At 38.6% G+C, this 21,232-nt stretch overlaps 1 protein-coding gene across 1 annotated transcript in view; it reads right to left on the reverse strand.

The window, feature by feature from the left end:
- Positions 1–21,232, reverse strand: part of TUB (TUB bipartite transcription factor) — a gene marked incomplete at both ends in the record, with an annotated part of 57,954 nt that overhangs the window by 31,099 nt on the left and 5,623 nt on the right. The window contains 2 exons of the mRNA XM_079537671.1: positions 2,684–2,846; positions 4,338–4,389. Coding sequence (XP_079393797.1) covers positions 2,684–2,846; positions 4,338–4,389 — 215 coding nt within the window. The remainder of the gene's footprint in view (positions 1–2,683; positions 2,847–4,337; positions 4,390–21,232) is intronic.

The following is a 21,232-nucleotide window of genomic DNA, read 5'->3' on the forward strand; positions in this document are numbered from 1 at the left end:
TGGCCTGTTCAATCAAATTCATCTCAGTTATTTGAGTTCAGATAACTCAAATAATTTTGCTGTTATTAATTAATAAGCCAGTATGACAGTAACCAGAAGGTTTTAGAGGGATATACTTCAACGTGGAAGTTATTTATCTGAAAATTCATACCTAATGGCAAAGGGTGCTTATACGGAAAGAAATCAGCTTAAGTAGTAAAATATGTAGTTCCATGCTATCTAGCTACAAAGAGCTTCCCAGGCCAATGTTTTCTTCCAGAATAAAAATGATCTTGACTTTTTTTCACTCTACTCTCTGAAAATTATTCTGGAATGAAATCAGTTTTTATTCCAGAATAGAGTTGCCCATCAGTGAACCACTGCAGCAAAGATAACTGCAACACAGTGAGCTATAGCAGTGTTTGAAAGAGAATTTCTCAGTGCAGAAAGCCTAACATTTCAGCAATTCTAAGATGTTATCTCTGACCTACTTTGAGCAAAGTACCACAGAGATACCTCCAAATAGGCATCCAATTATTTTTCGAAATCAACCAGTGCTTTTGTGCTGCATAGAATTAATACAAGGAAAGAAGAGTAGAGGAGGATGGTAGGTGTAAAGTGTTCCTTTTGCAGCATTTGCTGTACAGGAATTGACTTAACAAACGTGTTCATCCGAGCAATGTAGTTCATTCAGCAGACCTTCAACTCCCATCAAAGACTCATTCTTAACTAAAAATCTGCATGCCTAGAGCAGAAACAAATGAACGGAAAAGAGCAGAATAGTTCTTTAGAAACAGCCCAGCTGTCTCATGCATCCGACACTCCCACATACAAATGTATTCATTGAAGGGGAAAAAAAAAAGCACCAACCCTGAAGTTGAATACTGTAGTTAAAACCGGTCATCAGGACCTAACGATGTATCGTGCAAACACTAAGAACATTCCCAGAGAAGACCACACCAAAAAAGGATGCTTTCAGAGTTCTTGTAATATTTTCAAGAGTAACGTTCCCAACAAAGGATTTTATAAGGAATAAGGCACTTTACTAAGTAACTAAATTCTCCTAAGTCGGCTTTTGCTAACGGCATGGATTATTACAAAGACAGCTGACCCTCAAAGACTAACAAACTCTTAGGATGAATATGAGAAACATTATCTTTTGCTTCTCTGACACCTTGTTAAATATTGAAAGGGTTTGAGAGAAAAATCAGGAGATTTAAGGAGAAGAGATTAGTAAATATTCCAGTAAATGGTACAGTACAGCATAACAGGAAGGGTCACTCTTTACCTTAAGAGCACAGTTAATCTCACTTAAGTCAGAAAGTCCACTATGGTGCAAACTGTTGCAAAATTTACTTCAATTAACATAGATAATATGCTACCTTTTATAGGATTATAATGCCTGTTTTTCTGAGCTTTTTTCTGAGCTATTGATTCTACCTACAGTACAAAAAGTTCAGTGTATAATGGCACCTGATGAGCAAGGAGAAGAAATATGTTCTCCGTGTTTAAAAAACATACAAAACCTAAAACTAAAAAAGTGCCCATCATTTGTAAACCTACACTTCTCACAGTATGATCTGTTAGTCGAGCAAATGTCTGCCTCAACCCTGCTAAAAGGTGTGGCCACTAGCTGAAAATGACATTGCACAACAGACAAAAAGTAGAGCACACGCAGTGCACTTGAGAGAAATCTGAAAGGACTGATAGTTATGCTTTTGTTTGTTCTAAAACTAAGATACTGTTTCGGCCTTTTTTGTTCAGGTGTAGATTCACTAAAACATCTTAGGCTTCAGTTTTTCAGACACTGAACCCTAACTACTCTGCCACCTAATAGAATTCTCAATCTGAAAACAGCCATTGCTCTCCCAGTACCCTTCTATTTCAGCTCATGTCCCACACACTTATCAACACTAACAGAAGAAAGCCTTTGGCTATGGAGTTGAATCAAATTCAACATATGCAGAGCAAGAAAGACTGAAGATCACTGTTCTTTATACCTCTTGGATGTACTATCAGCCTGGAACAAGACCTATAAGAGACACAATATTGAACATGTGTAACCCAAGCTTTTCTCTAGGATAACCTGGGGAAAAGTACACACCTAAACATCATCGGGGCAACTAGCATGGGCCACCTGAATACAGAACTAAATAACGACTGGTTTCCTGAGGATTTATTGCTGATGACAAAATTCTCTGAACAGTACAGAAATGGCTTTACAGTTTTTCACCGGAAGTGTCTCTGTCCCTTTTGGAATTTGCAATTTTTAATAAGAAACCGCAGACCACAGTTTACAACTTTCGGATATTCTTCTCTAGCTACTCGCCTACTTTAATGAAACTTGCAGAAATGTGGTATCTTTGAGGTTGTGATATACAAACTTAGTTGAAATTAGTTAAGAAGTTTCAAATTTATCATTAACACTGACAAGATCCATAGACTAGTACAGCATGAGCTTTACTTCAGAGGAAGCAAAGGCTGATGACACTTTAATATTGCCAACTGATCTGAACTGGTAGCTAGTTACCTTCCTCTGTTCCCTATTCTTCCATGGCCCAGTGGCTCTTACTCCCAAACAAGTGAAGGTTATCGATTATTCACTAGAAAATAACACCTTTTTTCTCACAGCATGAACTTAGCACTGTCAGCATCATACTACAACTTGCAGTAAACATGCATGCAATAGACCACATTCGTATACCATGGTATATGGTGCTGCTGTTGCTGTTAAGGTACGATTCAACCAATGGTGCTTGTTCCTCCGAATGTTTCGTTCTACGCGCTCTTGTGCGACTGTCCACATTGGACTGAACCATTAACGGCTCCTGGCGCTTTTTTTTCTGCTTCTGCTCTAGCAATGCTCGCTGAGGAAAATACAAAGGAAATCAGGTTACTGGACTCCAAACAATAGCAATCTTCGATGAAAAACAATAGATCATCTTTAGGTCTTCTAAGTTTTCTAGTGGTGGGAATTGGCAAGTAGGATCTTGGGTTATTTTGGGTAATAGGAAATCTTTCGGGGAAAAAAAAAAAACCACCAACCCACTGCTAAAACACCTTCTGCTGAAAACAGCAAATAATTAAAATAGATCTTTCTGAGCACTCTATCAGCTGTCAGAGCTTACTTGGAAATAACCTTTGGAAAAACAACAGTGAGAGAAGCTGTGAAGCAATGGGAGGGTAAGCAAGGGCATGAGACACAGAGGTGCCAATTTAAATTTCCATAAATCAAAAGCAGATAATTTGCAAATTAGAAACAAATGATAATGCTGGACGTAAGCTTAATCTAATTATACAAGACAAACTTTAATTAAACATTTGAATTTCTCAGCTACACCTGCAGAAAACCAAAGCAATACTGATGGAATGCAAGGAATTATCCTGGCAGTCTCACAAATTCCTTCTCCCAGCTGCTTTGTGCAGTTTCCATTGATACCTCTCTGTCTGAGACATCTTCCACAGTCTCAGAGAACAGAAATGTTAATTTTAATTATCCATTTCTTTACCACCCCTGTGCTCATGTACAGTGATATCTTTTTTGGATATGCTTTTAAAAGCATATCCATATGGACATGCTAGAAATTAAGAACAAGAATGGAGACTGGAGCCTTACAGCTCCTTAAGGTGTCTGTAACATTCCAAGACAACTTCAGAATGGTCAGCATAACAATAAGCAGAAAGTTTTCTCATTTTCTCACTTGAAAATGAAATGCTAGTAGACATGCAAACAAAAGCAAAAAACAAAAAAATGGGAGAAGAAATGGATGTAACAACAAAAAATTAAACTTACAAGGTTTAATTATAAACACAAAGGTTTATGGAAGAGGCATCACACACAAAAAAAAGGTGAAATGGAAACCTCAAACCCTGTTAAAATTTAACAGCAAAATTTCCTGAGATTTCATTAGAGAGATTCTGAATCATTTTCTATGAATCATGCAGGATAACAGTAGCAAAACAGATAACATAGAACATAATGCCACTGGTTTGTAGCCACGAGGTTAAATACATGGAATGAAAAGGAAAAGATGTAAAAACTCCGTGGTAAATCTCTGCTGGCCAACAACTTTGCAAAAACTTCTTGTCCTTTTCAGTCCACCAATGTGATAAGCATTGTAAGCAAACTTAAAATGAGTTTAGGGCAGTAGAGATGTTAATCTCATAAGAAAAATTTCAGTAGAAGTTAGAATTTTACATAAGCTGCGACCTCCACAGATTTCTCATTTGCATTCCCTAATCAGAGATGCAATTTTCTTGCATGATATATTTACCAATTACCAGATATGCGTGCTGCAGATTTCACTGCTCCAAGATCTAGACTTCAGAAGGCAATAAGATACTCCTCCAAATCTTACCTGTCTGTCAAGCTTCTGCTGACGCAGGTTGCTCCCCTCATCATCCAGAACACTGTAAAGACAAGTACATAATTAGAACAGATTTATCACTCAAAATAAACACCAAACAGCAATCACTGAAGCCAAGTGCCACAAAAGCTACTTATGTAAAACTTCTACTGTGCTCTGTGCTCCATGGAAGTTTGCCTGTCTCAACTCGCAAAAGCCGGCTTAAGAGAGTTTAAATGCAGTCTGTGAAAGACTGGAAAACTCTGGTTCACATAAATTTTAATAAAAAGTTTATATCAACCAGATCACAAAGAAATGCAAACTCTATGGTTTACAGCTTGTTTTCTTCTCCACCATCTTCTAATGAAAATATCAATGTAAACAGCAATGGGATTTGACTGAAAATTTGCATGTAAGTCATATACAAAGTAATGAGCGTTAGGAACTCAGCAGTATTTAAAATCATCTTAGAAAAATTAACCATCCAGACTTTGCAAACTGAACACCAGAATTTATTTCCGAATACCTGAAGTCACACTTATTGACATGTGTTCAATCCTTAGAGACTGGCAAGACAAACAGCATGGTGCCACTGGTGTATTTCTTTCTGCTAATTTTTAGTAGTTGGGAGATTAGCTCCAGCACTTTCAATTGTTTTCATTAATTAGATGTTAAAGCTAATGGTATTGCAATCAGAAAACTTCTTATGAGGTATTTTATTAAATGACTGACTATACTTCTTTTCTAGAGAATAGAGGTCTCCATTGTAAGAACATTATGGTTAAACTTTGAATGCAGATCATTAAGTCTTTTAAATTGTAATATATCACCTACAAGGAATACTCTGTTACAGAAATAGCGTCTTACAAGCAGAATCCATTTCCTCTTATAGCACTTAAAAAAAAAATAATAAAGAGATTAGCCCCATTTCTATAATCACTCTTAACTATTAAAGAGATAAAAAGGAATCCAGGACAAATGAACCTGCATTCTGACATATGTAAAGCCAAATTATATTACAATGGAAATAGCAAAGGGGACTTCCCATGCATTAATACATACTCCTTAGGAGAAAAATCAACCTAGTAGTAAAGCTTAAAAAGACATACAGATGGTCATCTTACCAACACCAGCTTCATCAAGATCTGCAATTAAGTACTACTGGTAGTATCAGCCTTTAAAATTTACACAATTCTTAATTCTTACCAAGACTGGCATTCCAAGAACTGAAACTATGTTGTACAAGAACCTGAGGAAGGAAATAATGCAGTCTCTTGTAGACACAATGCATTATTCATAATTAAAAAAAAGAAAAAAAGAAAAAAGAAATTCTTCTGCTTTATACCAAGCATTCTTAATCAGATAAATTACAGAAACAAGTTACAAGAAGGCACATATTCCTCTACGGTACACAGTATCTGCTTATCCAGAGGTGTTTCAGTACAACAATACATATTGGCTGCACTATTACCCAGTGAGATACCTCTGAACTAACAATTGAGTAAAAGATACCAAGAAGAAACTTTTGGGCTTAATGGACTGAACAAATCCTTCTCATTTAAGATAATGCTAGAGAAAAAGACAAAAACAAGTAATGATGATAGCACAGATCCTAAGAACTGCAGAGGCAGCAATGCATGTGCAGCTGTAATAGAGAGTTCAAGAGCCAATATTGCTCCACTTCACCAGTCATTTGCAGAGCTAAGGAGAAAACTCTGATCTCTTCTTTCATATTCTGCTTTATAAAGCAGACTGTGCTGACGCCCTCAGATTTGTTAAATGAGATATTTATACACTTCTCAGACATTCCATAAAGCATCAGTTCAGTAGTCATCTCTACATGCATATAATGGTTTCGGTACTATGCTGGATCAGCTTTAATTCCAAATTCTCTATCACAGACAAGGTGTATGGGCACTCAGGATGTCTGTAGCTTCCTCTGCTTTCCTATATCATATCCTGATGTACCACACTGTGTAGAACAAGGGAGAAAGGAAATCTCCTCAGACTTGCTTTAAGCCTCACCTGGGTCTCCCTGGGAAGCCACAACAAGCTGACCTCAGATCAACTAAACAAGCACAGCTCCACAGGTCTCCTTACTCACAGCTTAACTTAAACACAGGTGTTTAAGAAGCACCACAGCAAACATCAGGCAGAGGAAGAGTGTGATTTGCATTGATTCAGCGTTCCAGGAAAACAAAGCAACTGTATCAGACATGCTGGAGGACTACCAAGAAACAAATCTCCATCTAAAAGCTGTGGATGCCATAACATGAAAACACCCTTCCATATTGCCCTTTTACTGCAAGACATTGGTAAGTGAATAAGTATAATCAAAGCTGACAGCAAGAGCATCATGCCTTGATACCCACCTGCAAAAGCCTTCTGCAGCTTCCAAGTCTTTCTTTCTGTGACTTTGTATTTTATCAAGTTCTGGGTCGTTTCCCGCAATCCTTTTGTAAATGTGCGCTTGCCCTTGCTGCAGTATCTAAGCTGCAATGCTCAACACTAAAACTGAACTCCAGCTTTCTTCACAGACACCAAGGTTCAGCAGAATACAGTTCATCAATTCTCTCACCTTTCAGATGGATGGAATTGTATTAGAATGCTTTACTGCCATCAGACAGCCACACCACTCTTCTGAGTCCATCACAGTGTAGACAGGGCCTTAAAAGTAATCCAATTACCACCAGTTATATTTTAACAATTACCAATGCCACAACCACTGAAAAGCTGTGACTTTGTCCTTTCTTGATGCTCATGCAAGCCTAGAGAAGAAAAGGATCCAATGTAGCCTGTATATTCTTCTGATATAATAGCAAAATGCTCTGGTCTGAGACCGTACTCTTTGTTGTTATTTTCTATGAGACCTTGGAACTGTTGATTAACAGCCAGTAATTCACATACCCTGAATTTCAATGGAAGAACTCTCCTCAGACTGGGTGACTTCCAAGATTTACCATAAAGGAACATTAGGCTTTAGTAAATAAATAAATAAATAAATAAACAAAAGATTTGTTTCTGGAGCAATGCCATCAAGCCCTCACTTTTGCTGCCTTAAAAACAACTGCAGCAGACTCTGAGATGCAAATGTGTCTGCATCTGGTACTCCTTGCACTCTGGTGGGTATTCCAGACTCCAAGAGCTGAAATACAGCAGATTTGCCCTTTCATTTCTTTGGAATAGATGAAAGTCTAGGAGTAGAAGCAGAGTCTTTACCCATCCTGAAAAGAGAAAAAAACAATTGCTTTTTCCCTTGGAAGAAGGGAAGAGGAACAGTACTTCTGCAGCATAAGCCGTGTGCAAGGAGACCCAGACCATCTTACATAGATTCAGAAGCAGCAAAGATTTTGTTGTTCCATAGTCAAAATAAGTGACATGTACATAGACTGAAGTCCCAGAACAGTAGGAAAACCAAAGCTGTAACATGGCAGGATCACTACAGGAAATAATCTCGTAGAGAGTGAGGCTGTTAGAACAATTCTGCCTACATGCTTGGTGAGATGCTAGAAAATCCCAGTAGCAGCATGAAACTCAGTCAGTCTTAATAAAGAAATATACTTCATAGCTCATGAAAATTAAATTACTGAAGAGAATACATACATGTGAGCAATTTGTGCTGAAGCATCCTGAAGATCCAGCAAGCTGCACTTTCCCTTCTATTTGACCAATTATCATGTATTCACGTAACAACTTGGCCATGGCTTAAACAACATTTGTAGGGAAGAGTGATTTTACACTGTGTATTATATTAAAAACAGTATTCCAGGTTTGCAGCAATACATTCTATTCCAAATTCAGTTAACAAATCATAGCTTGTATATATTTCCTTGTAGATAACGATTCAGAGAAGACTCATCCATCTATATTCAAACTCAAGCAACTTACCCTTGAGAACTTACTGGATGTTGGGCTTAAGAAGTTTGCAAGACTACAGCTATATATTATAGAGATTCAAGTTGAAAGTGTGGTCCAAGATCCATAAAACAGATAGCAATATTTTCAAATTTTATACATGGCATTTGATTCAAACATCCCCCATCCTGTTTTCTAAAGGGAACTATAAATGAAATATCACCTTGTCAAAGCATTACTTTTTAACACACTTTTTAAACCAAAATCTATTTTACTGAGACAGTTACAACATAAAATTCAATTTACACAAAAATAAACAGGCTTCCTAAAGCACTGCATATCATAACAAAGACAAAAATGTAAGAACTTAGTTTATCTTAGTATCCCAAGCTCTTCATAATCTGTTTTCCTTAAAAATCTTTTGGAAAGAAACTCCAGAATTTTTAAGGACAAAAGCTAAAAACCACTATGTGAAGCTCCTCAATTTGCTTGCTATATTTTCCTTTAACTTCACATTGCTTGATTTCAATTTAAGTAAAATAGGAAAAGCCTTAATCCAAATACATTTAACAGAGAGCGACTCAACTTCTTTCACTGAATGTGCAAACTGCTCACATTTCAGTAAGCCACTGCAAGCAAAAAGAACAAACAAGAGATGTTTTTAATTAAAATCTGCAGGATGTATGTAGTCATTAATTTATTTACTTCTTTTTTTTAGAAGAAGTCTGACACTGTAAAGCAGATGTTGCTTCTGCCAAAGGAAGCAATGTTTTCTTTCTTCCTGACGCTGCCTTACAGAGAAGGATTTTCCAAGACAATAATGTTTTATTAGCACAGAGGTCTGAAATCACATCTATCATATCTCTGCAGTTCAGCACTTAACTGTAATGAGAAAAGTTCCTGTATTAACAAATATTCATATGACTACTAAACTTTCATATACTGTTTAAAAGTGTCACCCATGCATTTTCCTTTACTGCTTGTTCATGACAATACTTTGCTAACAGCAGCACTCCAAAACTCCATGTGAAATCAGGGACCTTCGTACAAGCAAGATATGCATACATAGTCAGGGAGAACTCCTGAAACAAACAGTTGAGCTTATAAAAAGTTAAGAGTTTGGATAACGGGGTAATAGTAGCCCATGTACAACACTAAACTATACTGCAGTCTTGCAGCAAAGAAACCCAATATGTTGCTGTGTCAAGTGAAGTAGGTTATGGGATCTTATAGAATAAGGCTGACTCAGAAGTACATGAATGGGTGTAATGTGCCTTTTGAACATTACATAGTCTCTGCAGACATGAAGTTAAAGCATGCAGAGAAACAGCACTTGACTTACAAGATACCATCTGTCACGTTCAGCTGATTACACTCCTCTGTAATCTCCATGCTTCCATAAGATCACAGTAGTTCAATAAAATCCAACTACTCTGGATAATGTTACTGTCAAGAAATGCTCCTGTACATGTCCACCAACGTGGCCAAGGAACCTGCAGACACAAGTCATGCTGCAGAGGGAATGGCATACAGGTTCTTCAAACCACTGACATTCCACGAGTTCCCCACCAGCAAGCCAGCAAACTATAAAACCCCAACATCTGCAAGCCCACATAAAATGAGATCTGTTCTCCCATGTATGCCGTATGTTGAATTGTCCAGACATCTCTTACTGCACATTAAATACTTGGAATAGAACTAGATATGCACTACAGAACAATATTATAACAGACACACATCCTAACCAAAGACTTATTAAAAACAAAAACAACACCATCCTGAAACTCTGTAAGGTTTCCTCTAGCTAAGAATAATAAAGGTTTTCTGACCCCAAAGTGGCTGCTCAATCATCTGATCTAGAATGGAACCTTCAGCTACTATCACTGTGATAAAATAAGCCCCTTCTTTCCTGGGCCATATAAACATGCAAAAGAGAAAAAGGGACAGGAGTATGGATATGTTTTTTTATTAGAATTACCAGCACTGAATCACTCACAAAACACAAGAAGATGCAGAGTGGCAATGTTTCAAATGATAGCAAAAGTAATGCCTGCAGGGCAGATGGCTGAAAGCAGAAATTGAATTTGTAGTTGCACAAATAATTACAGAACCAAATGCTTTATTTTCTGTTCTAATCCTGTCTAGCACACTAATTTCCTAATTAAAAATCAGTAAATGAATGAGACCTTTCTGAACTGCTGGTCCTGTTAGGGTTATCTAAATGTTCGTGGTACATTAAGATCTACAGCACTTAATTCTGTTTATCCAACAGTTCTGTTTTGGGGATTTAAAAAGAACAAAAAACTTCTTAGCATCCTTTTTTTTTTTTTTTTTTTTTTTTTACTTCTTTCCAGCAAATCAATGTAGAACACACAAGAAACAACATCTGTGTCAAAGCCCTCGATCTGGGAAGGAAAAACCACTGAGACAACACAAGCTGGGGACCGTCTGTCTGAATGGGGCTGGGGGTCTTTGTAGACAGCAAGCTGGACACAACTAGAAAATTAATTATCTAAACATTTCATTCAGGAAGAAGGGAAGGGAAGGGAAGGGAAGGGAAGGGAAGGGAAGGGAAGGGAAGGGAAGGGAAGGGAAGGGAAGGGAAGGGAAGGGAAGGGAAGGGAAGGGAAGGGAAGGGAAGGGAAGGGAAGGGAAGGGAAGGGAAGGGAAGGGAAGGGAAGGGAAGGGAAGGGAAGGGAAGGGAAGGGAAGGGAAGGGAAGGGAAGGGAAGGGAAGGGAAGGGAAGGGAAGGGAAGGGAAGGGAAGGGAAGGGAAGGGAAGGGAAGGGAAGGGAAGGGAAGGGAAGGGAAGGGAAGGGAAGGGAAGGGAAGGGAAGGGAAGGGAAGGGAAGATCACCAGCCAGATAAATACATATTGGAAGAGTATATTACAGGATATATATATACATATATATATGTATATATATATATATACATATATATATAACTAAGCCTTGGCCAAAGGCACCATGCCCAACAGAATCTGAGCGCTGCAGAAAACAGCAAGAGATCTACAATGCTGTAGATATTGCTTTGTATTAATGAGATCTGATTTGGGATCAATCAGAAAAGTATTAAACTTCCAAGTACAAAACTGCAGTCCCTGGGAAAAAGAAGCTATAGCTTAGGGTTTAAAATGACTAGGCTGACAGCCTTCACTAAGGATGCTAAGAAGCCAGGAACTGATCTAACAAGAGTAAAGCCATAAATGCTCCCTAAAGCACATTGTATGTTTTAAATAACACAAACTACAGGGTTGCCTCTATTGTCCTGGAAAGATCAGTTGAAAAAGTATTTGTACACTCATTCTCTGCAATTTTGAAGACATGATAGGATAGCACACAGCTGTAAATCGCTGGTAATGAAAAGAACACCTAAGGGAAGAGTGGATGGCCAGGTTACTTTAAAATAATACTAGTTCCTGGAGTGCTTAATGAGGAAAACAATAATCCCAATCATGTTCTGCAGGGTGCAGTAAGAACTTTGTGCAGTAAGCAAGTAAACACAGGTACAAATATGCAGAATGAGGTATCTGAGGCAATTCATTAACGCAGCAGCTCCCTAACATCTCCCACTGCCTACCTATGCATATAGAACAAGAAAAATATACAGATGTATTTATCAGATTTCTAAAGGCACAGTAAAAATAAATTGTCAATTTATTGAAAGTGTAAAGGGGAAAGAGGCAAGCTAGTTGCTCTTAGCTGCTCTAACAACCAAAACTAAAGAAAAATGCAGCAAGAATTACAGCTCAGATACAACGTGTTTAGTGCAGAGAAATGGCCAGGCTCCTTTTTCCTTGTTACAGGTGCTGTAACAGTTTCTATAGATTAGAGTTTCTGAGGGAATACACGCAATCTGAAGATAAAACACTAACCCTGAGACACAATATTTCCTCACTTTTTCCCAACTGGAACTGTAGAAGGCAAATGTTTTTTTGTTGTTGTTGTTTTTGTTCTGTTTGGTTTGGTTTGGTTTTTTCCCATTTAGGTTTCAGTTAATTCTCTGTAATTAATCTCAGCAAAAATAGAAAAGCCTGCCAAAACTGGACCATTTTTCCAGTGGAAGAATGAGTTCATCAGATCCTGGTGCCTGAGCACGTACATATTCCAAGATTTGTAAGATATCATTGGCTGGCAAAAGTACTGAGCACCACCTGGTTTAGGTTTATGTACACAACAGTGAAAACAAACTCCTTATTTCTAACAGCAGTCTATGCAGATGAGGGTATTCAATACAGCCTGAGCCACATATTTGAGCCCTGATCCTGAACCATGTTAATTCAGTCTCATGAAAGTGCTCCCATTAATTTCTCCTAGCATGAAAAGCTGCATGTGTATAAACATAAGGCTTCATAAGGCTGGGATTTTGACTTATAATGAAGAACTACTGGAGACAGAAAACTGTTTTGCACTGTGAGCACATACAGTCTTCTCACAAAGGAAGACTCTTTTCTGATGGTCCTCCAGGTATTAATGCAATCATAGAAAAGAAAAACAACACACAGTAATAAGATTGTGAGTGTTGACTATTCTCCCTCCCCTGCCTTCTTTTTTGAATTATTCTAAATGAGACATAAGTATTCACTTCTGTCTAAAACATTACAATGACAATAACATTCAGAGACAATTTCAAAAGAAATGAAACACGCAATCTTTTCTAATTTTTGATACACGAACCAGCGTGCTGGAAACCATTCAAAGATTCTCATGCAAACAAGGATGCTCATCAGTGAGCAGATGAATTAAACTCCTGAGCCGACCCATTTTTTTTGCCCTCCACTCAGGAATTCTTATACTTGGAGAACTGGAAGGGGTTGACAAAAACACCCTGCCTGCAAGATAACCAGACAGAAAGTGGAATTAAATGTAAAACAGAAAACTGTTGAACTACAGTACGGTCAATAAAATAAGTGTCCTTTATTAGATTTTTTGGGTCTTTAAGATGATTAAGAAATTGCGTTCCACAACTTTAGCCAACAGGCACCAGATATGCCTTTCACCTTGGAAATCAAGCATCAAAGAATAGTCTCAGCATTCCCACCCAGCATATCCTTTTTTGCCATACACTAGCTCAGGCTACCCACTCTGGCCTCCAGGGATCCACTGCTCCTCTGGGCAGCCTGTTCCAGTGTCTCATCACCCTCTAAGTAAAGAATTTCCTCATCTAAGTCTCTCCTCTTTTAATTTAAAACCATTCCCTCCCTGTGCTATAACTGTTGTGCTAAAGAGTCATTTTTTATTTTTTTTTTAAATAAGCCCCCCATAAGTTGTGGAAGGCTGCAATGAGTTCTCGCCTGAGGTTTCTCTTCTCTTCTCTGAACAAACCCAGCTCCTTTAGCCTGTCTCCATAGGAAAGGTGCTCCCTTTTTTCAACTTTGTGACCTCCTCTGGACCCACTCCAACAGCTCCGTTTTTCTTGTACTGGGAGCTCCAGGCCTGGCTTCAGGAGAGAAGAGCAGAGAGGGACAATCTCCTCCTTCTCCCTGCTGGTCACCCCTCTTCTGATGCAGCCCATGATACAACTGGCCTTCCAGACTGCAAGCACACTGCTGGCTCACATCAAGTTTTTCATCCACTAGAGGCCGTAAGTCTTTCTCCACCACACTGTACTCAATGAGTTCCTCTCCCAGACTGCACTCATGCCTGGGATTGCCCCAACCCCAGTGCAACACACTGGGCTTGCTACTGTTGAGCCTCACTTGGTTCACGTGGGCTCACTTCTCAAATTTGTACAGGTCCCTCTGGACAGCATCTCTTCCTTCTATCATATCAACTGCAACAACTCAGCTTCGTGTCCTCAGCAAACTTGCTCAAAGTGCACTCAAACCTGTCATCTAGAGGGCTGACAAAGATGTTAAAGAGCACTAGCCCCAAGGTGGAACCCTGGAGGATACCACTTGTCACTGACCTTCGCCTGGACAGAGAGCCACTGAGCACAACCCTCTGGCTGTAGCCAATTCAATATCCACTGAATACTCCAGTCTTCAAATCAACCTCTGTCCAGTTTAGAGATGCAATGTGGGACCAAATCAAAGGTCTCAAAGAAGTCCAGGTAGATGATATCAGTCATTCTTCCCCTGCTGATCGATGCCATCACTCCAAAACAGAAGGCCACTAGATTAGTCAAGCATGATCTGCACTTGGTCAAGCTGTGATCTCAGATCACCCCCTTGTCTTGCACGCGTGTAATGTTGCTTCCAGAAGGATCTGTTCCATGATCTTCTGAGACATCATCTTTGATTTTCATAAACTTTAACTGCTCACAAAAGTGAGTTCACATACCTAATTTGGTGGATCAGCTTTAAATACTCCAAAGGAATCAAACAAATTTTAAATAGATCAAATATTTGCTAGTTGGAGTAATGTTTTCTTTATTCCTATCTTTGTTATGAATCAGAAGAGCACTGACTGTACTTTGTGACCATTTTTGTTAACAGAATTCTGAGGCACCTAAGAAATTGTACTGAAGAGAACAAAATTAAGAAGAAAAAGCAATCCTGAGTTCTTCTTGTTCAACCCTACAGGACGATAACAGATCTCAACAAGACCATTTAAATTTCCCACTCCTATCACCAAAACTTCGTGACAAAAAATACAACCTAAAAAGTATTTGTTCATTCAGAAAATTGCAATAGTTAATGGAAATCTAAACTATATGTATAAAATCCAGAAAACTACTACTGCCTTTTTAAGACACTTTGGAAAACTACCATCATTCACTGGTATGACTCAAATATTGCACAGATGGGCAGTGAATTGATACAGCAATCTTTCAAGACAAAATTTTGCACTGCAACACAAATGAAGAATATGCAAGAAAATATGTGCTACCAGCAAAAACTGTGGGACAGACTGTGGCAGGAAGTTAGTCTGAGTGATACTGTGTGATGCTTTCCATAGGTCCCCCCAAGCGATGTATTTCAGACTCCAGAACATCATTTTCACTCTCTGATACATGCACATTGCTTAACTTCAGAGTTCTGATACTGCATGGATTGAGAAAACTCGTTACTGCTGGGCATTAATATTGCTGTTGGAGTCAGAGGGCTGTACAAATGGCTGTGTGTGCTCGTATTTACAAAAGAAACACTCACTTGTATGTAAAATTCTGATCACCAAAAACTGGCTGATAAGAAATTCTTCACTTTTATCTTTGTTTTGTAAACTATGTGTCAAATATTCATCAGTTCCAACACTTACAAACCAAGGAAGAGGGGAAAACAAGAGAAAACGAGCAAGATGTTTTTTTCTGATCGTTTCCAAGATTTGCACATACACTCACATGCAAAAAGAGTAGGCATTTCCTTAAAATAAGACATTGCAAAATAATTTCATTTAAAATGGGGAGTCCAACTTAGTTGTTTGTTGGTTTTTTTTAAATAAATGAAGAAAGAGCTATCACATAAACCACCAGCACACTTCGTCAGTCCTTTAACGCTACACATTTTCAGAGAAATTTCACCTGCCAAAAACATAGAGGAAACAATATCAGCATGATATCCAAGGAATTAAGCATCAATTCTCATTAGAGTTGTGCCATTAATCCCCACACACAGTATACTGAAAACTCACGCTCATATGATACATTTCTAGATACTGGTAGAAATTACAGTTCTCCAGAATCAGATTATAATTACATAGGACTGCAAATTGTACATTTGTCAGTTCCTAGAAACAAAGTGGAGAGCAAAATCTGCAGTTTCAATGAGTGTTTTCATGCTAAATACAGATACTGAAAGCACTGCTGTGCATTTACCAGTTTGACAAAAATTCTTCCCCTTGCCTTTTTCTTCTCTTGTCAGTGAGATGAGGGCATGTTACGAAACCACAGAAAGACAGCTAAGTTTGTTAGTCAGAAATAACATAGGAAGATCTACTGATATTTTTCTTAATACACGGAACAAAGAAATTCTCCTTTTTAAGGCCTAGTTCAGACATGCAGAAGATGGGGTGTCACTGAGTTTGGGTTTCCTTGTTTCTTATTCCCTTTCATGTTGTTGTTTGGATTTTTTTTTCTTTTTTAAATAAATAATAGTCCTACAATGAATTTCAACCTGTGGATTCAGACAGGAAACAGACCTTAAGCAAATCATCAGTACTCAATTATGCCGTGAGAAGCACTGTTTCTTAAGTGTTTACATCTTGCTTCAAGATAAAAGAATAACCAGAATCAAGTTGTTTTGCAAATGGCACTTTCTACACATTTAGAATAAAGCGCAAAGTGTTTCCCAGCCCAAATATTTTAATTAAGAAGAAATTCATATAGAACCATCTCTACTTCTAATCTTAGAAACAGCGTAGCTGTAGAGAGAGATCAGGTCTACAAGCCTTGCTCTTTGTAGCAAATTTGGTTAAGTGTGACAGACACAGGTCCTGAGGTAATTCAAGATAGGACAGGTATTGGATCCATATTGTTTTCCATTTTTCAACAAAGGAAACAAGTGTAATTGCATTTGCTCCAGTGTGTCATTTAAAAAGCCTAGAGATAAACCATCTTTGGTTTTGTGTAACTAAACAGATAGCAGCCAAAGCAGATCAGATTAACTGATTAAGAAAGATGATGTTGACAAACAGAACAGCAAAGTCTCACGGTGTTTTTTTGTGGATACCAAAAGGACAGTAAAGCATACACATCCAGGCTGTTTTAAGCTTGTGTTTAAACTGTTGAAAGCAAGCAGTGGAAGAATAAGACAAAGAGTTTTTGATGAACAAAGACGCTCCGGTACAATGAAATCAGCTGCGAAGCATTGCAGGCAAGGGCTTCTCACCATCCTTTTCATATATATTTATTAATATGTGACCGAAGTTGCCATTTTAATTACTCCACTTCACCCACTATAATGCTTGTTGGCAACAATTACAACAAAAGCAGTCTCCCCTGGGGACCAAAGCACCATGCAGAGCCTTGTAAGCAAACACTGCTCAGCCTGAGCAACGTGTTCAGTTCAGTGTGTGCAAAATGCAGACAGAAATATGATTACCAGATTTGTTGCTGGTTTCTTCAACAGGAAGCAAATCACGCCACGCAAGTAGAATTACATTCAAAACATTCAGTTGTTTGAGCAGTATTCAGGTTTTCTCCTGTTTCCTGTGAAAAATGGGTCTCCCTGCACATAGCAGGGAGTTTGAAACTAGTTGATCATTGTGGTCCTTTTTAACCCAGGTCATTCTATGATTTTATGATTTGGCATAAAGGCAGAAGGCAGTGAGCAAGTGCATCTCTGCAAGTTTTAGGAAGAACTCTCATTCCACAGTGGTTCTGCAATAGAATTTGATCAGACATTCAAAATTCCAGCTTTTTCACTGACGGTTCTCCACCTGTCCATCAAGATTTATGTCTCTTTCCTTAAGGAAGTAAGGCATGCGCTCATCGTGTGTATTTTTTTTTCCTCCAGCTGATTAATTTCCACTGAAATTAAAGAGGGGCATAGCCTACAAAAGCACCGTGTCCAACAGGTCTCATGAAAAGAATGGTGGCTAAGCAGAGCCAGAGATTTCCAATAGCCTCAACGGCCTCAACTCAACAGTATTAGTAATGAGAACTAACACAGAGGGACATTATGAACAACAGCTAGAGTAATCCTGCCTTCAGAAGTTGTGTTGATCCTCAGACTACCTGATACATGCAGAAGACTCCTTCCAACCCAAACACATGATAAAAACATCCTGCATTTCATTTGTTCCTGTCTGCACATGCATAATCCTCATAATCCTCACTTGGACAAAAACAAAAGCAATAAAAAAGATAATCCGCTTAAGAAGCAAGAAGGAAGGAGAAGATAAATGAAATATAATTCCTTTCCTGATCTTGCTGCTGATCTCTCATCCTGGAAAATCCACACTGCTCTATGTGCAGGATCCCCATCCATAACGCAGGTAACGTGCCTCTGCCTTTGCACCATGTTCCAGAACAACACCCAAAATGCTGCCTGTGAAGGTGGACAAGGGACAGGGGGATTACTGCAGCACCTGTCACAGCACACCCGGGTTGCTGAGGCACTGCCACACTGAGCTCACAAGCCACAGCCACACCAAAATCCACCGGGTGCAGGCCAGCAAGAGGTGGCAACTGTGGGAAAAATCAGCACGCATATGTACTCTGACACAGGGGAAGCTCTATCTGGCGTAGCTGGAGAGGCCTTATTAACTGTATCAGATGTAATTAAACCACTTCTGCCACTGAGGGAGGATATTTCTAAATGCATTTCAGTAAGGCAGAAAGGATCATTTTAAATATCAGACCACAAATAGATAAATAAACAAGTGAAAAAAAGGCTGATCAGTACTTTTCAGCTCCTCTCACATACGTATGAAGGTATACCTCCTGATTTCTTGATGGAACACAACTTGCCTACTGCACAAAAACGCTGAATCAACGTAGCATGTAATTTCTCTTACTTGCACGTTTTTCATTCATAACCAGAGTTTGTATTTTTTCAAGGATTGAAGGTTGATAGGTGAGCCATTCAGCTTGCAGGATCACCCACCCAACATCATTCAGCTTTGCTGTGTCAGATTCTGATAGCTGTATCTCCTCCAGTTTTCAGGATCCAGCACAGGATGATGCACAGTTCAGCCCAGGAGTTACGGAAAGAAAGCTGGCTGGCACAAGCAAGCCAGCAATGCATAGGCAGCAACAGCTTCCTCTGTGTGACCCTTCAGAAGTGTCTGCCATCCTGGGGTAGCACTGTACTGTTACCAGCACTCATGCTGTTAGCTTTACCTGCAGCAAAGTGGGAGAACGCTGTGCGTACAAGGCCTACAACAACAGCGACCGGGGTGGTGATCAGTGACTGCCTGTTTGCATGGCTAAAGCCATGCACGTCTGCAAACCATGCAGCCCCCCAGGGAACATCTGCTCTCCCCTGTGTCCATGTGCTAACAGAAGGACCTCCATCTGAACCTCAAATCTATTTCAGAAATGAGTACGGTGAGAGTTCCTGAACGCGAGAACAGACCTGAAATACTTATCTGCTTTGTGATTATTAAAAGGTTATTAGAAGATTATTAAAATATAACTGTAAAAGATATGGAAGATTATAAGGAAATACAGCCACTGAATTTCTGACTCAACCCATACTATGTCCAGACATTACCCCAGAGGCACATGTATGGCCCTCCCCAAAAACAGTGCCAGATATTTGACAGTCCAGGCTACAGACCCAATTTCCATGTACAAAAGTGGAAAAAAAAAAACAAAACGGAAACAAGATGAATAAATTTCCTTATTGAGTATCACTAGAATACAGAGGTATACACAATACAGACATATTGTGATGTAAAAAGAAAACAAATGCTTTTCATTTAACCAAATAATCAACTTGGAGAATGACTCATGGTAAATCAATCGTTGTTCATTGTAGACCTACTTTAACAGAGTGAAAATAGAAAGAATAAGGAAACAACATCACATCCATTTTGATGGAAAAATAGATAGGAGTCATCAAGTACAAAGTGAAAAGTAAAATCTTACACAACTTCCTCCTTCTAATTGCTATTTACTACATTATGCACTGATGTTTAGCATCATTAATCCAAGCACTTGACCATAGCAAATGCAATACCTCAGAGCTGGCTGTAAACTAAAATCCTTGCACTGAATTTTCATTCCAATGCACAGAGAATTAGTTTGAGAGCTCCTAGCACTGTTCATTGGGTATATTTACGTTTCATTGTGTAATGCAGTAAAAACTTCCATGTCTCCAATGCACCTTAAGTTTAACTTTTTCAGATGGGAACAAGTTATTCTTGCAAAACAACACATAAAGTCTGCAACGTGCTATAAGCTGTTTTTTGAGTTTTTGACTAAGCATCTCAGTAGTCATTCTCCTCTCTTCTCTATCCACCACATTAAGCATTTTCAACAGAAGCTTCACATTATCAAAGAGGCTAGTGATCAGGAAATGAAAGGAGCAGAGAATCAGAGCCATCTCAGCACTCGTGAAAATCCACTCATAAACTCTTCAGCACTTACCGTGTATTACTACTCTCCATCCCTCGTAAGCCTGCAACAGACAGATGCTAAACCCCGATGCTAGACCAATGCTAAAAACACAACTCTTCTATTTCAAAAAGTTTATAGTTTAGCAGAATTCAGCACGTTATTGGAGTTTTGTTATTGCTTATATTAGTTCAGTGCAATAATGGCTTTCAGAGATTATAACTTATTAATTTTATTTCCAGTTTTCGAAGCAATAAAACCTCTCATGGCAACTCCAGAATTCAGTAGGTTTTTGTCCAGAAGTCTTTGAAACATGAATGTCAGTTCACCAAATCTGTATCTTGTAAACTCCATGACCTCCAGAGTTTGTGGGTAAAATTTCTGAGGCAAAAAAAGGAAGAACAGACTAAACCTACAGCAAGAAGTAACTTGAAAGTCCAGGCCCTCATCCAGAGCATTAGAAATACCTTCTTAATGAAGGAAACACCCCAGGCAGGGGCTTGAACTTGCACATCCCACCCTCCAGGCAATGCAAACATCGGTATCACATGTTTCCAATAGAGTAATATTGGAAATCACTCTGACCCTGGATGCACAGAATGGAAGAATTCTTTTTCCCTTCCAGTACTATTTAGCACAACCTCTATTTTGCAAAGCCTCACAAACAGTGCTTTAAATTTAAAACAAACAGCAAAAAGTGAAGCAAAATCAGAATCAAAACCGGAAGGAAAAAGGGAAAGAAGGGAGAAAGGAAGAACCATTCATCCCATTTTAATCTTTTCTTTCTTTTTTTTTTTTTTTAAAGATCTTCAGATCTATGGAGCATATTTAAGCCAAAGTAAGTAAGCCTATGTTTTCTATCTGTGTCAATAGTGCCAGAGTACTTCTCTATATCATTTAGTAGCCCAGATTTAAAAAGCACCTTCCAGGATGTCTCAAACAAGAAGCAGTGCCATGATATTAGACTTTTTTTGCACTGATTTGATGGCTCAGTTTCTCTAAGCACAAACATAGCATTCTGTAATTAATAACTATAGCTGATATATCCAAGAATTAACTTCATAATTTAGAAAGCCAGAGCTAGAGTAGGCAGGGAATGATAAGTCAAAA

This window comes from Tetrao urogallus (genome assembly GCF_951394365.1).
Source record: "Tetrao urogallus genome assembly, chromosome: 6".
NCBI classification, from domain to species: Eukaryota; Metazoa; Chordata; class Aves; order Galliformes; family Phasianidae; genus Tetrao; species Tetrao urogallus.